Consider the following 16915-nt stretch of genomic DNA (forward strand, 5'->3'; position numbering starts at 1 on the left):
TAGAATGCGAGTTCTGGGAGAGCAGGAAACAAGCATGTCTTGTTCGGGGACACTCATTCTCCGAGTCCATGGAGAAGGATGCCCCTGGAGCTGTGCACGGTGGGGTCTGCTCACTCAGACCTGTACCCCCAGGTCCTAGACAAAGGCCGCACTCATGGTAGAAAATCAATCCCTGTGTGTTCGATGAGTGGATGAATGAAAAGCATTAGTCTATGCAGGTGTCCTTAGCCCCGTTTGAAAGCTGAGGAACAGGCTTGGAGAGAAGCCCCTGAGACCTCAGAGCATGCGGGCAGCAGGTGAGCACCGAGAACCTGGCTTCCTGTTCCTGGGATGGGGCTCCTTTTGCTGCCCCACAGGTGGCATACGTCCAGCCAGTGAGGCAGCAGCAGGTAGTGATGGCGTGTTTACGCATGCTCAGGGCTGAAGGTCCGCAATGATAAGATAAGCTCCCTGCCCGGAAAGAACTTGCCTTTAAGGAAGGAGACAGATCATAAAATAGTCCAAAGTAAAGGTACATTCAGGTAGTGGCAAGTGCTACGAAGCATCTGAAACAAGGCAACAAGGTGAAGAATGACGAAGGCAGGGGGAGCGAGGGATGGCTACTTTAGGCAGCTGAGGAAGGCCTCTCTAAGGGGGTGGCCTTTGGCCAGCGGGGTGGGAACAGAGGAGACAGGAAGGAGGGGAGATGAGGCGTGGGGGCAGGGCAGGGAGCTCACCTTCCACTTCAGTTGCAGGGGAAGCTGTTGGATCCTTTGAGGCAGGGAGTGATCTGCACTAATTCTGCTTTAGAAAGATGGGGCTCCTTTTGCTGCCCCACAGTGGCTGTGGCCACTGCAGAGAAGTTGGGGAGCAAGGGGAGAAGAGGGGGAACTGTTCGTGGACTGTTTCAGTAGCACTGGAGAGTCGCCACAGCTTGGGTCAGGGTGACGACGTGGAGATGAAGAGAAGTGTCAGGTGCTGGGTGTGTTTTGGAGGTAAATCGACAGGACCTGCTGATGGGTTGGACGTGGGGCGGGAAGGAAAGAGGCTGAACTGAGGTTCTCGGCCTGAGCAGCCATGGAGAACGGTGTCATCTTCTGGGCTTGTGCAGATGGGGGAAGAGCGGACCACAGAGACACAGCTGAGCTTGTCATGATCCATGTGATGTTTGAGATGCATGTCAGACACCAAGAAGGACGTCGAGTGGACACGAGCGTATTGGAGTCTAGAGCTCAAGGGAGCCCTCTGGGCTGGTGTGAGAGCAGGAGAGTCGTCAGTGCTCAGATGGTACTTAAAGCCCTGAGACTGAACAAGAGCCCAGGGAGAGGACTCAGGGACCGGGCAGAGGCCTGGTGCAGGCACTAGAGGCCAGGCAGGCCGCCTGGTGAGCCCGGGCAGGAATGCGGATCTTCTTGCTCTTTCTCATTTGTGGAAGTGTATTTCACAGTTCCATTTTTCCCTTAAAAGAGAGAGTAGAAGTGGGTGGGGTTATCTAGAAAGAGAAAGCTGTGCCTTACTCCCGCCCCTTCTCCCTCTCTCTCTCTCTCTCTCTCACACACACACACACACACAGCACTACAGTTCTGACTATTAAATAGAAGATCCCCATCTAGCGGTGAATTCAGCCAAAGGGCAGACACTTGATCCCAAAGGCCCATGGGGGCTTCATTCATTTAGTCAACAACTGTTTGTTGAGCACCTACTGTGTGCCAGCATTGATTCTGCATGCCGGGGACACTGTGGTGGACAGGACAGACAAAGTCCCAGTCTCACAGAGCACACACTCCATTGAGGAGAGGCAGACACAAACAAGTAAATAAATAAGAGAAGTACGAGTTATGAAAATACAGCCAATGAAATAAGCAGGGATGTGAGGGAGAGTGGCTGGAGAGAGCCTCAGGTCGGGTGGTCCTGGAGAGCCTCTCTGACGAGGGCAGATTTGACCAAAACCCAAAGGATGGGGATGGATCGAAGATCCTGGCGAGAACTGTTTTAGACAAAGAGGACCGCGAGTAGCAAGGCCCTGGGACAAGACAGAGCAAGACACGTGCCATAAAGAGGCCGGTGTGCCTGGAGAAGAGTGGCAGTGGCAGAGCGAGGGACAATAAGGGTGGAGGGGTTGGCAAGGGCTGGATCATGGCAAGCCTGCTTTGGAGTCCGTGGCAAGGATTTGGGATGTCTTCCCCCAATAGTGGGAACCCTCAGCAGGGCTTTAAGCAGGAGAGGGAACCTAATCCAGGCTCCATTTGAAGAAGGTTCCTGCTTGTTTCTTCCATGGGGAGAGGGGGTGGGGAACAGAGCTGGTGATGACAGGGATTGGGGTGGTGGCTGAGAAGATGGAGAGAAGCAGGCAGAGCGTGACATTTTAAACACGGGGAAATCCATGGAACTTGCTGGTGGACTAGATGTGAAAAGTCAGAGGAGGAGAGGGACCAAGGTTGGCTGCTAGCTTTCAGGCTCGAGTAGGAGGTGGTGCATTTACTGAGCCCGGAGTGTGGGAGAAGGCAGGCTTGGTGGGCGGAGGGAGCACTTACAGTGTGAATTCACTTTGGGCGTCTTAAGTTGTTGATGCCTGAGAGATCCACGTGAGATGTCAAGCAAGGGGTTGGAAATATGAGATGAGTTTTGAGGAAATGGGTCCCATTACCTTGGCCCAGGTGCACCAACTCAGGGCACCCCTCCATGCAGCCCCCACTCCCCCATGTCTCTTGTTTCCTTCTAGACTGTTCCTTATGCCAGTACTTGTGACATGTCCAGGTGTGATCAGGCCTTGGGTCCGAAGGAAAAGGACTCCAAGTGACTTCCCTTTTCAGTTTTCAATCCCTGAGCCCTTACAGCGAGCTCTCTATTTTCCAAACCTTAGAACCAAACCCCGGGAGTGAGCTGGGAGCTCCCAGTGACCCTCTGTCTCTCCACAGGTGAGTGTGCCCCCGGTCCTGGTGTCGGCTGCCTCTGTGGGCTGCGGGCCTGCGAGTGCGACAAGCAGTCTGCTTACTGCTTCAAAGAGAACCTGCCCACCTACGAGAAAAACTTCAAGCAGTTCTTCCTGAGCCGGCCCCGGTGTGGCAGGCGCAAACTCCAGTGCTAGGGGGGCCACGGGAAACCCTTGCCCGTCGGCATCCGCTCTAGGATCGCTTCCGGGAAGCCCTCTCCCATCATCCCAACAGGCTCCAATCCATGCAGCTCACCCGCCAGCATCCGGCTGGGGGTACTCCTTTGTCATTCAGCACCAGAGGGCTGGAGAACAAAGACAAAATCCTGGCATTCGATGGAGGGAGACAGACCATACGTGCATCCACAAGTCCGTGACACATTCCCATGGCAGTAGGGGTGGGAGGCAATGAAACACGGTGACAGCATAGAGACGTCCCCAACACCCACCCTAGGGAGTTCCCAGGAGGGAAGAAGCCCAAGGATCTTCCCTAAAGTCTCCCTCCACCCCCACCCCAAACCAGGATGCAGGGCGGACTTGGGGAATGGGCCCACAGTCCAGATCTAGTTGTGAGCAGAGCAAGGTCTTGGCACACATGCCACGGACCCCGAGGCACACTCGGAGCTTGTCTCTCATTGGCTCGAGTTCTGCCTTCTGAAAAGGCTCAGGAGAGAGAAAGTTGATGCCATCGTCACCTCTCAGGAGACAGAGCATGAGAGCATCAAAAAGCAGCACCCGTGTTCTCACCTCTCTGCGTCCTCACCTCAATGTGACACTCTGCTTTTCCTATTAAGAAGTAGAATGTTTCCCCCACCCCTTGAATCTGAACTCTGAACTGGGCTTGTGACTTTCATTGGTCGATAGGATGTAGTGGGATAATGGTCTACCAGTTCCCCAGTCTAGGCGTTAGGTCTAGTGCGTTCGGCTCTCTCAGGATCCCGGTCTCCACCATGAGGAAAAGCCTGGCCAGCCTGCCAGAGGCCTGGAGCCCACCTGGACCAGAGTCATCAGCCCAGTTGTCTCCACTGAGTCCTCAGACACGTGAGAATGCTCGGTGAAGATCCGCAAAGCCAACTCATAGCTGACCACAGACACACAGGGGAATCTAGCCAAGACCAAACAGCCACCCAGCTGAGCCCAGGCTGAATTGCCAACTTGCAGAATCGTGAGCGAAATAAAGGCTGCTGTTTCAAGTCCCTCGGTTTTGGTGTGTCTTGCTATGCAGCATAGCTTACTTCGTAATTGGTCTTCATTCACTGAGACTCCTGGGTTCCCAGCACTGTGCTGTGCCCGGGGGCCCTAGAAACATTGTGGGCATGGCCCCTGCCCCTTACCTGGTAGGTTGGGAGGAGAAAGGCCTTGCTCATGTAATGATGGGGAACACACAGATGGGCGTGGTCACTCGGTCACCCAACATTTCTTGAGCTCCTGCTCTGGGCCATGCATAGTGTTAGGCAATAGGAATTCAGAGATTTAAAGAAAACAAACATACAAAATCAGGTCTGGGGAGAACATTAGGAGCCATCGCAGCTATTAGAAGTTCAAGGTCAGATACATCATTGGTATGAAGACAGAAAGGAAAGCCCAAGGCGGGTGGTCTGTCGAGGGCTCCTCGGCTCTGCCTGATTCAGCTCACACGGTCACTGTCACGGTCACGTGGGAAGTTGGTCTGTTCATCCCATTTGCTCTGCCCGCATGTGCTGTAGTAATTGCCGAAGGGAAACTTGAGGTTCATGGCATCAGAGCGGGTCTTCAAGGTCTATGAGTGAAGTGGTTTCAGAAGGGCAGGTGTGGAACCAGGGGGGCCAGGCCCCAGCCAGGCACCTCCCTCCTTGGGGGTTCCTGTCTACAGCAGAGTCCAGCTCAGGACCGAACGTGTCTGGCCATCTGCCACAAAGGAGGCAGAGGGGCCAGGGCGGGGCTAGTCACGGAGGACAGGGGTTCTAGGGAGGGACCCAGGCCGTCCTCTACTCCTGGGCTTGGCTCCTGATCTGTAAGCAGAGGACATGGGCCTGTGGTGGCATCCAGACCCGTTCAGTGTCTCTGCCCCGACTCTGGGAGGAGCGAAGTGGGGCCTCCTCCATCTTTGCCCCCCTCCCCAGGCCAAAAACCTGTGTGCTGAATTCTTTATCTCATATCTCACATCCCACATCCAATCTATCTTCAAAATGCATCTGCATCCTGTATTTATAAAATACTTCAGTAAAACATACACATTAAAAAATAAAACAAGAAGGGAAAAATCTAGAATTTGACCACTTCTCACCACCTTCAGGGCTGCGGTCTTGGTCTGAGCCACATCACCTCGTGCCTGAGTTACTACAACTGCCCCTCTCATTCTCTCTGCTCCACCGTCCTCAGCCCAGTGTCTGTCATCCGACCCTATCCCTCCTCTCCTCACCCCTCCCAGGGCTCCCCATTCCCCTCTGAGTAGGAGCCAACATCCTTCCAATGCCCTGAAGTCCCCCATGATCATTTCCACCACCCCTTGACTCCACCTCCTGTACCCTCTCTGTCTCTCCCTCCACCTGAGCCACCGGCCTCCATGCCGCTCCTGAAGGCTCCAGGCACACTCCCTCCTGAGGACTCTGCCTGGCTGTTCCCTCTGCCTGGAAGGCGCTTCCCACAGGACTCACCCCCTCCTCCTTCGAGTCTTTGCTGGAACCTTCCTAATAAGTCCTATGCTGACCACCCTTCTTAATACCGCTCTCTCCCCACTGTCACTTCCCATCTCTTTGTCCTGCCCTCCCAGTCTTCTCTGCCACCTGATGCACCAAATACATTCACTGATGGCCATTGCTCATTGTCTATCTACCCACTAGAATATCAGCTCACGAGGGCAAGGACCTTTGTTGCCTTAAAAAGCACTGACGTATGCGCTGAATGATATGAGGTCAAGGGAGAATGTAGAATGTGAAGGAAGTTCAGGTAGCCCAGAGGGAGAGGAAGAGATGAGGTGGGCAGGCCAAGGAGAGCCTGTGGTCACTCGGAGAAGTCTGGGAGCAGGGAGTCCAATGTTCTGAGCAACCCACCACTCTCCACCTGTGAGAACTTGGGCAGCTCAACCTCCTTTAGCCCCAGTGTCCTCGTGGGCAAACCCGTGGCTGGTGGGAGGCTGTGCGGCCACCGCAGGGACTCGGTAACGTTCATTCCCTTCGCCACTCGGCACTGTTGTTGGAGGAGCGCCCTGCCTCAAAGGGGGCTGACGTGGAAGGTGGATGTCTTTTTACAACAGCCTCTGTAAAGTTTGGCCGTGATTCTTGCTGTCTGGCTGAAGCCATCCGTCAGTCCTGGAGGTGGAGTGGTCGTCACACCCTCCACCAAAGGCCTACTAGGGGCTGTGCCCCACAGGGAGATGTGACTGCTTTAGGATGACTGTGCCCTGAGTGTTGGTCAGCTGTGGCTGGTGGAGCCGCTGTCCCCCATTCCCACTCCTGGGGTGTCTGTGGAACTCTGAAGGGCATGGGGACCAGCAGGTGTGGGGACTGTGGTCTATGGCAGCGTGGGTGTGGCTGCAGGCCCTAGCGGGGGTGCAGGCTGGGGGTGGCAGGGACTGAGGTGACTGGGTTTCTGGGACAGTGCGTGAATGGCTGACGGCTTGTGGGATGGGCCAGGCATTATTGAGCTCACTAAGGAGCAGAGTCACATCCAGATGTGAGAACAAAGAGAATGGATGGAGTGTGGCCCCAGGCGCTGAGAGGGGAGAAGGCGAGTCCAGACTGTTCCCAAAGCCTTGTCACTGGACTAAGCAGCCTCCAGGTACTGAGCACTGACCTTGTCCAGGCCCAGGGCTCCCTTTATCCACAGAATACCCGGCCCATCTTCAGGCAGATGCTGTTAACATCCCAGGGTACTGAGGCTCAAGGCCACACAGCTGGCATGTGGCAGAGCGGGAGACTTGAGCCCCGCACTGACGCTCCCGCCCTGGGATTCTCCTCCACGGGCTTGTCCCAGAGGGAATCCAGTCTTGGAGAGAGGAGGGTGAGGCAGTGTAACCCAGGAGGCTGCTCCAAGGGCTTAAACATGCCCTGGTTTTGGCTAAGCCACTGAATTGTGCGGCTTCGTTCATCCATGCATACATCTACTGCACAAATGTCCAGGGTGCTGACACTGGGCTGGGCACCATAGATTTGGTGGGAGTAGAAGGTCTACTCCGCCTGCAGCTCACAGCCCAGGTGGAGCCAGACAGGTAAACAGGAAATAACAGGACTGGGAGGAGTCGGGGGAGGATGCAGGCACACCTGGAGCCATCCATCCAGACCTGCTGGTCCGCAAAGGATTCTGGTCCTGGAAAGATTAAGTGGGAGTCAGCCAGGCAAGGCAGAGAGGAGGGGAGAGTGCTCCGGGCAGAGGGAACAGCCTGAGCAAAGGCCAGGAGGGAGCGAGGGAGAGAGAGGTGGAGAGGCGCCCAGGCCTCGGGGAAGGAGGCTTGGGTGAGAGAGACTGCACAAGCCCCTCCTCTTTCCGGGCCTCAGGTTCCTCATGACGATAAAAACCCTGTGAGGCTCTTTCTCATTCATTGTCCTTGACCATCAGCCAGATCCTGGGATCCGTGAGCATCCCCCGTTTGCAGATAAAAACAGAGGCTCCTCGAGGGCAGTGGGGCTGGAATGGGAACCCTTGTGTTCTGAGTCTAAACCTCGTTTCCCTATGAGAGGGCTGACTGGATGCTCTCCGAGGCTAAGCACTGGGAGTCAGGGTTCAAAGCCCGCTTCCACTGCAGACCCTTGAGTTTCTCTGGGCCTCAGTTTCCTCCTTTTATTAACAAAGCTGTTCATAGCTCCGCCTCATAGGGTTGCTAAGAGGGTTAAAGGAGCCGCCACACACAAAGCCTGAGCATGGTGCTTGGCATACAGTAAGCTCAGTAAATCCCACCCTGCTTCCTGGGCCCTGACATCTGGGACAGGGGTCACCTGCCCTGGCTGAGCGTGGGTGTTCCAGCAGGCAGCCGTGGCAGGACCATGTGCCTGTGCCTTTGTACTGTACACCCTGCCGCCGATGCCCAGCTTTGGCTGTTGTCACAGTTGGTGGTGTCAGCTGGGGAAGCTGACAGCACAACTGTGCCAGCCTGGGAGGTGGGAGTGGGTTGGGGGGCGGGAGAGAGGGAAGGGCTGTCAGTCTGCATTCATGGTCAGTCCTGAGCGTGGGGAGTGGGGGCTCCCAGCCCAGCCGAGACCAGGGCTGGTCAGGCTCCAGGTGCCTGGCTGTGGGTTTGGGACAATAAGTGTCCACAGAACCTTATTCTTCTTTTCCCCCTCTCCCCCTCACACCCCGATTTTCTTGTTAAATCACAGCTTGGCTTCTGCCAGGCTCCCGTTTGGAGAGAATGTCCCCGTGGAAGTTCCATCAGCTCCTCCGTCCTTCCACCTATGGCTGTGTGCCAGTCGGGCCCTGGGACCTTTGGTCCAACACGCCCGTGGCCGGCGCTGACCCTTTCTGTTCTCCACGCCAGGCCCTGCTAGGGGCTGCTTTCACCCGTGGCTGCAAATCCATGATGTGCTCTTCATCATTATCCACAGTTTACAGAAGAGGGAAACAGACTGGGGTGTGTGTAAAGTGACGCGCCCAGGACCAAGTGGCCCTTAAGTGGCAGCGCCAGGGGTGCACCGTCTGTTCTTCACGAGGAGGTGTTAGTGGCAACGATACGATGGTGGAGGTTGGAAGTGCTCCTCCTCTCCTGTGCTCTGCTGGGCTTTGCTGGTCTGGAGCAGGTTCTCCTTCCAGAAGCAGAAGGGCAGAGGATGGAGCACCCCGCTGTGGTGACCGATCATTACCACTAGGGGCCACCCAAGTTCCAGAGAAGTGTTGGCAGCCCTCCCTGGAGGGCTGGAGGGGAGGAGTGGTGGTTCCCAGCGAGTGGAGAAGTGGTGGAGGTCTGGGCTGAGATGGTGTGGCAGCAAAACAGAGCTGGACAGAAGTTAAAGTGGTAAACACAGATTTTATTCAAGAACGATTGCAATGGGGGAAAAGAGACCTCAGTGGGGCTTAACTCTGAAAAGCAGAAAGAAAAGTGGGTACCTATAGCTAAGGAGCAGGGTCAGGGGTCGGTGGGTAGAAAATGACTGAGAGGGTAGGGGAGTTCTTGCTAAACTGGCCTAGCAGGATTCTTGGGCCAGGATGGTCAGACAGCACCCGGAGGATGTGGAGGCTGGAGGGCGAGGAATTTGCTCAGATACTGAGGGTGGGTGGGGAGTCTCACTAAACTGACATAGCAGGGTGGTTGCTAACACCGGGCGGATGCAGAGATGGACACCGGAAACCCAGAGGTCGAGGCCTGGTTGAGAAGACATCCCAGAGGGGCCCGACTAAGGTGGGGTCAGGGAGAGCCTGTCAGTCCCTCTTCTGAACAGTCCGTTTCTGCTGGGCACTTTGTTCACTCGTGACCATGGGGCCACCTGCCGAGATGTGGTCGCAGAGGGTATTCGCTGGGTGCTGTGACCCACCACCATTTAAATGAGGGGATTTCTGTGGAAACAGAAGAAAAACAAAGGTAATGGTTGGAACCAACGAAACCCAGTTTCTGAGTCCAGAGGGCAGCCCACCGAGCTTTCTAGATGTTGGCTTGAAGCATCTTTGCGGATGAAGTGAGGCTGGCAGTGGCGCTCCAAGTGGTTTGTCGTTTGAATGTCTTTGATGATGGCACAGTCCTCAGTGTCAAAGTCAGGGCAGGGGGCATCCAGCTTCAGATCGTCCCAGTGAGGATCTGGGCAGTCGGGTTTTACTTCTCTGTGACTCCAAGTCAGGAAGAGGGGAGGAAAACTGGACATGTTCTTATGGAGAGTTGTAACCAGATCTTGAAGGAAACCAGAAGGATTGACAAAGGTACAAAATGGCAGGATCCAGGGTACATTCCTGCCTGTACAGGTGGATAACAAGCTAAAATGGAAAATGTAGTTTAACCCAGAGGCAAAAAACTAGCTCAAGGACAATGAACATGACTATAATTTAATAGCCATGAGGTTGTGCTGTGTATCTCTACAGTAATCCCTCCCTCTTTAAAAAATTTTTTTTAATTGATTTCAGAGAGGAAGGTAGAGGGAGAGAAAGACGGAAGCATCAATGATGAGAGAGAATCATTGATCAGCTGCCTCCTGCACGCCCCCTACTGGGGATCGAGCCCGCAACCCAGGCATGTACCCTTGATCAGAATCAAACCCGGGACCCTTCAATTGGCAGGCCGACACTCTACTGAGCCAAATTAGCTAGGGAAATCCCCCCCCCCTTTTTTTTTATTAGTGTTTACAAAATAAGTCTGATCTCTTTAGATTATTCACAGAAGGGCAGCAAGAATGGTAATTGACCACGTAGGCCTTTTTGAGTTTGTGTTGCTGAAACCTTTCATGACTAGAATCTGACTAGATTTTTAAAAGCCTCACAAGGCTAGGAAGTGAAGCCAGGGACTCACCACCAGATTTTTCTTGCAGTCCCTATAGCTATGGGTGAAGTCCTCTCCTCTCGAGGCCTCCAAGACATCCTGTCTCCTGGGTCTGCCAGGAATTGGCTTCCTTACTCATCTTTACAGGTAACAGGCTGGTTTTTCCTAGAGGGTTTTGCAAGCATTGGCTCCCTACAGTCATCTCCAGTTCTTTAAATCATAGCCTCTGTACACATCGTTCTCAAATAGGATATTCCAGTCAAGCCTTGGTAATGGAACCAATGTCTCCAATTATGTTCTGTTATAAGGAAGCAGATTCTTATTGCACTTATGCGAATTTTTATGTTGTCATGGAAATAAGAATACTCAATAAGGGTTTCCAAATTCTGGAGGGGTCAATCAGGGAGAAAAGATAAGTGTTTCATTTCTGCTTATGGAAATATACTCTACTAAATGGTCCTGAGTTATAGGTAACTTAATATAAGGGGGAAAGGAGTTCCTTAAATCCAAAAAAAAATAAAACATTAAATAAAGAAGCAGAAATGTTCCAAACAAAACTGCAGTCATCTGTCATTGGTTAATGCAATTCCATGTAAATCATTAGTGTTGGTTTGATCTTGGGTTAGCAGCTTTATGAACCCGTCAGCTTCTCTGCTAGTCCGGACAACCTTACCCAGTCCACTGGTATGATCTCAAAGTTGGCCAATGTCATCAGAAGCTTGTTCCTCAGAGTACCTGTTATAGTCCTTTCCTTGGGTCTCAGAAATAGTCCATTCGGATGAAGACTAAGTATTTTGGCTACCCGCTGATTGCAAGGGCTTTCAGGAAAGCATCAGAGAAAAACAATAGCTATCTGTAAATGACAAAAGGCTTAAGCTGGCCATGCTTAAAGATCTGATGAGGATGTATTATAATCCAATTGACAAGGAAGTGTGTTTGTCTCTGTAAAATGCAACATCTTCAAATAATAACTGGAATCAAGACTGATGACATTGTATTAGGACATATGGACAGCAAGGTCATTGACAAATTTACATGAACTCCATACATTTTTTTAATCCTCAGCCAAGGATTTGTTTATTAATTTTTTTAAAGTGAGCGGAAAAGAAAGAGGGAAAGAGAGCGAGCGAGAGAAACATTGATGAGAAAGAGAAATATCTATCTGTACGCACCCTGACCTGGGATTGAACCACAACCTAGGTATGTGCCCTGACTGGGAATGGAACCCACAACTGCTTTTGGTGCATGGGACGACACTCAACCAACTGAGCCACCAACCAGGGCTGAACTTCATACGTTTTTAAAAATATTTATACTACTTTAAATATTTACCCATACAAATATAACTTAGAAAAAGCTAAAGCATCTCTTATTCGATGCCTTTCACGCAATTTAATTTGTCAAGTAAACCAAATTATTTTTAGCATCTCTCTTTTCACAAGGTGGAAGAACAAATCCTTTGAGATTTTCCAGGCCCTCTGAAAGGACCAGTTTGAGATCAAGATTTCATTTAGGACTTGATTTGGGAGAAGCAAAATTGTCAAAAATATAAAAAACAAACAAACAAACAAAAAGAACCCTTTGCTCTTTTAAAAGTGAGACATCTGGGCTCTCTTAAAAATACCAGTTCCAATAAAACACAAAATCTTTGTTTCCTGTACAGTTTACTCAAGAGGTAAAGAAAAATCTTTTACAATCTCTTATAAAGAGCAGACCAATGATCTAAGAAACCTTGGCTGTTTTAACTGAGAAAACCAACTTCTAGTTTTGCATTCATATATTGGTGTGCTCATTTTTAAAAACCTTATAAATAAATCAGTTCGATTTTACCCAGCTTGACTGCCTATAAAATTCCTTTTCCACAAACCCTTTACAACTTTCTATATCCACTCAAAAATTGTTTTGTCCTACATTTTTCCTCTTTCTCATTCTGTAACAATTTTTAAACACCCTCTGAACAACGGCTTTAAAACAAATTACTCTCCTTTTTTAAAAAACGAAAATGTATCCTACATTCTTGCATATTTTGCATACAGTTTTTTCTTCATCCTTATTATTCTTAGTAGTTTTGTTTAAATATATTAATTAGAATTCTTAACCCTGAGTAAACTTAATTTCCAGTGGATACAAGGAAATAGACCATTGTTAACTGGCTTCCACATAGCAACATTCTATAGTAAATTAGCAAATTTTATAAATATACCATCTCACAATTTTCTCTAATATAACTTTTTATGTTTATCAAGAGACCCAAATATATTTCTCTATCCCATATAAAAAGAAGCCAAAAGTATATAAGCTTAAACTTATGCTTGGTAATTCATATTCAGTAGTTTAACTTACTTAGAAATGATCTATATATTTAATGTATGCTGATCCCTTAATTTCATTTTACATAACTCTGAGGTTACAAGTTACTAAAAAGATTTTGGAAACTGTTCTTAGGCAGACATCTTACAACATTAAACAAAGCTAGCCTCATCTCAGGTTATTCCCCTGCTAACTGTTTTTACAGCCCATGCATGTTAGGCAAGTATCATAAAAGCCAAATCCTAAAAAACTTAAAGACATGGCTTTCTTGGTTTACTGTGGTGTTTGGTCTACATGAAGTAGTAGAATCAAAGAATTCATTCTTGCTGCATCTTTACTTGTGCACTTGTTCTTACATTGAATTTATAATATTTTTAATTGTAAGCATCTAGTAGATATAATGTTACCCTATTTAACTAGTAAACCTGAGTAGAATAAAGTGTATGCTCATATTATACTTTACTGTTGATAACTCCGAAGACATGGCTGTTTTTGTTAAACCAGTGATATTAAACTGGTCTTATTTATCAAAGATTTGCTCAAATCTTTGAACATGGGCTTAAAAATATTTGTGTTAGTTTCTATATTTTTGAGTATTTTAGGAATACTGAATGTATGTAAGTGCTTGTTTATCTCGAAGTCATTTTGAATGGGAGCTTTATAAATGAATTTGGTAATACCATCTTGAGTAGGAAAATATTACATATACATTACATACTCACATACACACATACTGATGATACAAATAGAGATCTTAATAGGTTTTATTCTAAATATTTAGCCATGATTAAGTAAAACATAGTGATACCGAGTCATTGGTTTAAATAAAATAGATCACATCTTTGTTTGCTCCATTTTATATTACTTATCCAAATTATGTTTTTGGCAGATGAAACAAATTGAGGTTACTTATTCAACATGAGGGCTAATGCTTTGTACCAATATTTGTGGAAAGGACTTTTAAGGCTTTTCATGTGTCCTACTATGTAATCTTACAAAGGCTGTGGACTGCATTTTAGGCAAGAGACTCAGGGGACATCCAGCAGTCATCTGGATGTCCCCAAGGCCTGTCTGAATGAACAAAATATCATGTTTCCAATGAGCCTTTTTCCTTTTTAGCTTTAGGAGTTGTTTTCGGGGACCCCTGAGTCCTGTTGGGGCCCCTTAATAGGCTAGGGGGTGTGCAGAAGTGATTCAAGTGACTGTAGGAAGTTGAGGGGCTGGCGTGGGCAGGGAAAGGGGATGGCGGGCTGGACAGAGGGGTGAGAAGGTAGAGATTTAAAGGAGGTCCTATGAATAGATGCATGGGTACTGAAGGGAAGACCAAAGGTGGTAAGAGAAGGAGATGGGAAGGAAGAGGCCTTAGAGGAACCAGTTTGTGGAGGCCTCAAGTTTCCCAAAGAAGCCAGCGAAGTTCCAAATTCAGCAGGGGTTTGAGAAGTGGGGTTTCAGTTGACTAGGAAGTTCCTTTGGGAGGAGCAGGATCAACTAGGGAGAACAGAGACGCTTCCCAAAGAGCCAGGGAAAAATGTCCAGCCTAGAGAGTTAGGGAACGCCTCCCTCCTCAAAAGAAAGAGTCTGGAAGGATGACTTCCGGCCCAGTAGGCACTTTTCAGACACATCAGCCTGGAATTCTAACCAGCTTCAGGGAGAAACTCGAACCTTAGGAATCAAAGCCTGACCTCACCACACGGCAGCAGGCACTGATCCCCAGCCCTGGCTCAGGAGCTGGACTCACCAATGGACCCTGATCCACCAGACAAAGGCTTCCAAGGTGCACACTTGGGGTCCTGGCTGAGTGGCCTGGGGTCCAATGATGAATCAGATATCACCCGAGTCACAGCACCACGGCCGTTAGAAAACCAGATGCTGGACAGTCGGTTCAGTGGTAGAAACAGATTTTATTCAAGACTATTGCAACAGGGGGCAGTATAGCACTGGGCTCCGTTCTTAATACAACAATCACAAAGCCACATTTTTCTTAAGTGGGGATTTAGAGGAGCCGGAGGTGGGTTGGGGGATGGAAAATTGCTAAGAGGGTAAGATAATTCTTGCTACACGGACCTAATAGGATTCTTGCTGAGGGCAGGCCAGATCAGACGATGGAGGATGTGGAATCTGGTCAGACATTGAAGGTGGGTGGGGATTCTTGCTAAAATGACAAGGCAGGATTCTTGCTACAGCTAGGCGATGCTGAGTTGGACATGGAAACCCAAAGGTTGGTAAGAGGTCTCAGGAGCCTGACTGAAGATTGGCCAAGGAGAACACCTTTGGCAATGGCAGCTCCTAGACCAATGTAAAGCAAGCGTAGCCCTGTCCACAAACCTTAGCATAAAAGATCTCACTAAGCTGAAAGGACTCGTAAGGAAGGAGAGAACCTCTGAATTGCAGGAACCCCTTCCTCAAAAAATGTGACCCTCACTCCTCCTCTCCACCTTCAGACTCTTCAACCCAGCTCCACACCTCTGATCTAGACATCTGACCCTCACCCCTCTCTCCCCTTCTCCCCACCCTTTCCTCCTCCCCAGGCTGCTCCCTCCCGGCCTCCCTGAATCTTCTGCTCAGCTTCCTGCCTGGGCCTTTTTTTCCCTTTTCACCCAGGCGGGTCCCAGCCCTCAGCCTTTCCTCCCCAGGCCTAAGGTCTTTCCACCCACTGGCCTGGCGGCTGCATGAGGGGAGGTGCAGCGGGAGAGGCTGAGGGCTGGGCCCTGCCTTCTCCTGTGTTTGTCAGAGACCTGGGGGCCTGAGGCCTCTCTCTCAGGTCTCGTCTTCCACACACAGGAGTGACCCCAACAAGCCACACGTTCCCTGCCAAGTCCAGGACCAACAGCAGGACACGGACACGCCCAGTACTGGGCTGGAGGACCCCGGTGGCCACAGTCAGGGCCCAGGCCTTCCTGAGTCCTCTGGGGACCAGCCTTGCTGGAGGGCTCCAGGGAGAAGGTGGCAGGGTAGCCCGTAGGCTCCAGGTCCACCCCCACCTCTGCCTGCTCCATGTGCCTGGTCCCCAGAGCAGGAACTGCCACCCCTCTTCTCTGTCAGCCTCCAGAGGGCACTAGGGCAGTGCAGGGGGTGGCGAGGAGGCGGGGCTACAGGTCTCCTTCTTGGGCCGCTCGTAGATGCTGCAGTTGGGGGTGGTGCCCTGGCAGTAGATGTTGAGGTAGTTGCGATGCTTCTCATTGTACGTCTGCCTCTGGAAGCACAGAGCCACGCTCTTGTCGCACTCGCAGGTCTGCCTGTCGCAGTCCGTCTGGTTGCGATCTCCTATGGGGAGGGGAGTGCATGCACTCTGAGGGTCCAGTGGTCCGGGGCCAGCTGCACCAGCACCCCCGGCAGGCCCACCCCAGGCCTGTGAGCTCCGAAGCGCTGGGCTGGGCAGCCTGCGTTAACAGCCCTCCAGGTGGCTTGTGTGCATGCTGGCCTCGGAGAGCCACTCAAGGCCAGCATGTCATTGCATCGTTGGGAAACTGAGGCTCGGAGGGGGATGGGTTTACCTAAGTCACCAACACACCCAAGGCAGAGCTGGGACGAGAACTCTCTCCCATCACAGAATTGTGGACACCCACCCTGGAGGGCGTTTGTGCTAAGGATCCAATGAGGAAAACACTTCCTCCCACTGAGCAAATGCCTGATGCATGGTCACCGCTGCTGCTGTTGCTGCTGTTATTAATATTAGCCTCCGGAAATCATTTACCCCAGTAATTCCCAACCTGAGGTGTGCGTTCGAACCAGCTGGCAGGCTTGTGAAAACACACTGCCCAGCCCCACCCCTAGAGCTTCGGACTCAGTAGGTCAGGCGGGGCCTGATCACCTGCATTTCTGACAAGTGCCATGGTGATGCCGAAGCCCCAGGTTGGGGAAACACCCTTTGAGAACCACCCACTAGCCACTGGTTTGCAAATATTTCAACCTTTCCATCAACAGAATCCTTTCTCTTAAATGAAACTCTTTGCCGAAGGCTAATACATCGAACAGCTGAAAGAGAAGCCTCTTAAACTGTAATATACATTAAAGAGCCAGCTGGACCACTCAGGGACCCCCATCCCCCGCCCCCCCCACCATCACCTCTCACAGCAGCTATTCCCCCTGCCCCAGGAATCCCCAGAAGTTACCATGAAAACCACTGCTTGGGGTTTAAATGGAGGGACACCCCCTCTTTCAAGCCAGCCCCTCGGCCCCATGTTTGAACAGCAGCATAGGAGGCCCACAGAGCCCCGAGTTCCCAAGGGCCCAGGCGTGCCCAGTCCCCGTTCCCCCCCCCCCCCCCCCCCCCCCCCCCCCCCCCCCCCCTCCCCCCCACCCCGGGCCCCGGGTGCTTT

General features: G+C 50.9%; 2 protein-coding genes across 5 annotated transcripts in view; one reads left to right on the forward strand and one right to left on the reverse strand.

The window, feature by feature from the left end:
* The window catches only part of PLA2G2C (phospholipase A2, group IIC), a 23801-nt gene extending 19710 nt beyond the window's left edge, over positions 1 to 4091 (forward strand). For all 4 annotated transcript variants that reach the window (XM_014540334.1, XM_005866989.2, XM_014540333.1 and 1 more), the window contains exon 5: positions 2898 to 4091. In XM_014540334.1, coding sequence (XP_014395820.1) covers positions 2898 to 3067 — 170 coding nt within the window. In that variant the 3' untranslated portion in view covers positions 3068 to 4091. The remainder of the gene's footprint in view (positions 1 to 2897) is intronic.
* Positions 4092 to 15635: 11544 nt separating this feature from the next.
* PLA2G2F (phospholipase A2, group IIF) overlaps positions 15636 to 16915 on the reverse strand; it is an 8357-nt gene continuing 7077 nt past the window's right edge. The window contains exon 5 of the mRNA XM_005866995.2: positions 15636 to 15860. Coding sequence (XP_005867057.1) covers positions 15652 to 15860 — 209 coding nt within the window. The 3' untranslated portion in view covers positions 15636 to 15651. The remainder of the gene's footprint in view (positions 15861 to 16915) is intronic.

This window comes from Myotis brandtii, unplaced genomic scaffold, assembly GCF_000412655.1.
Source record: "Myotis brandtii unplaced genomic scaffold, ASM41265v1 scaffold2414, whole genome shotgun sequence".
NCBI lineage: Eukaryota > Metazoa > Chordata > Mammalia > Chiroptera > Vespertilionidae > Myotis > Myotis brandtii.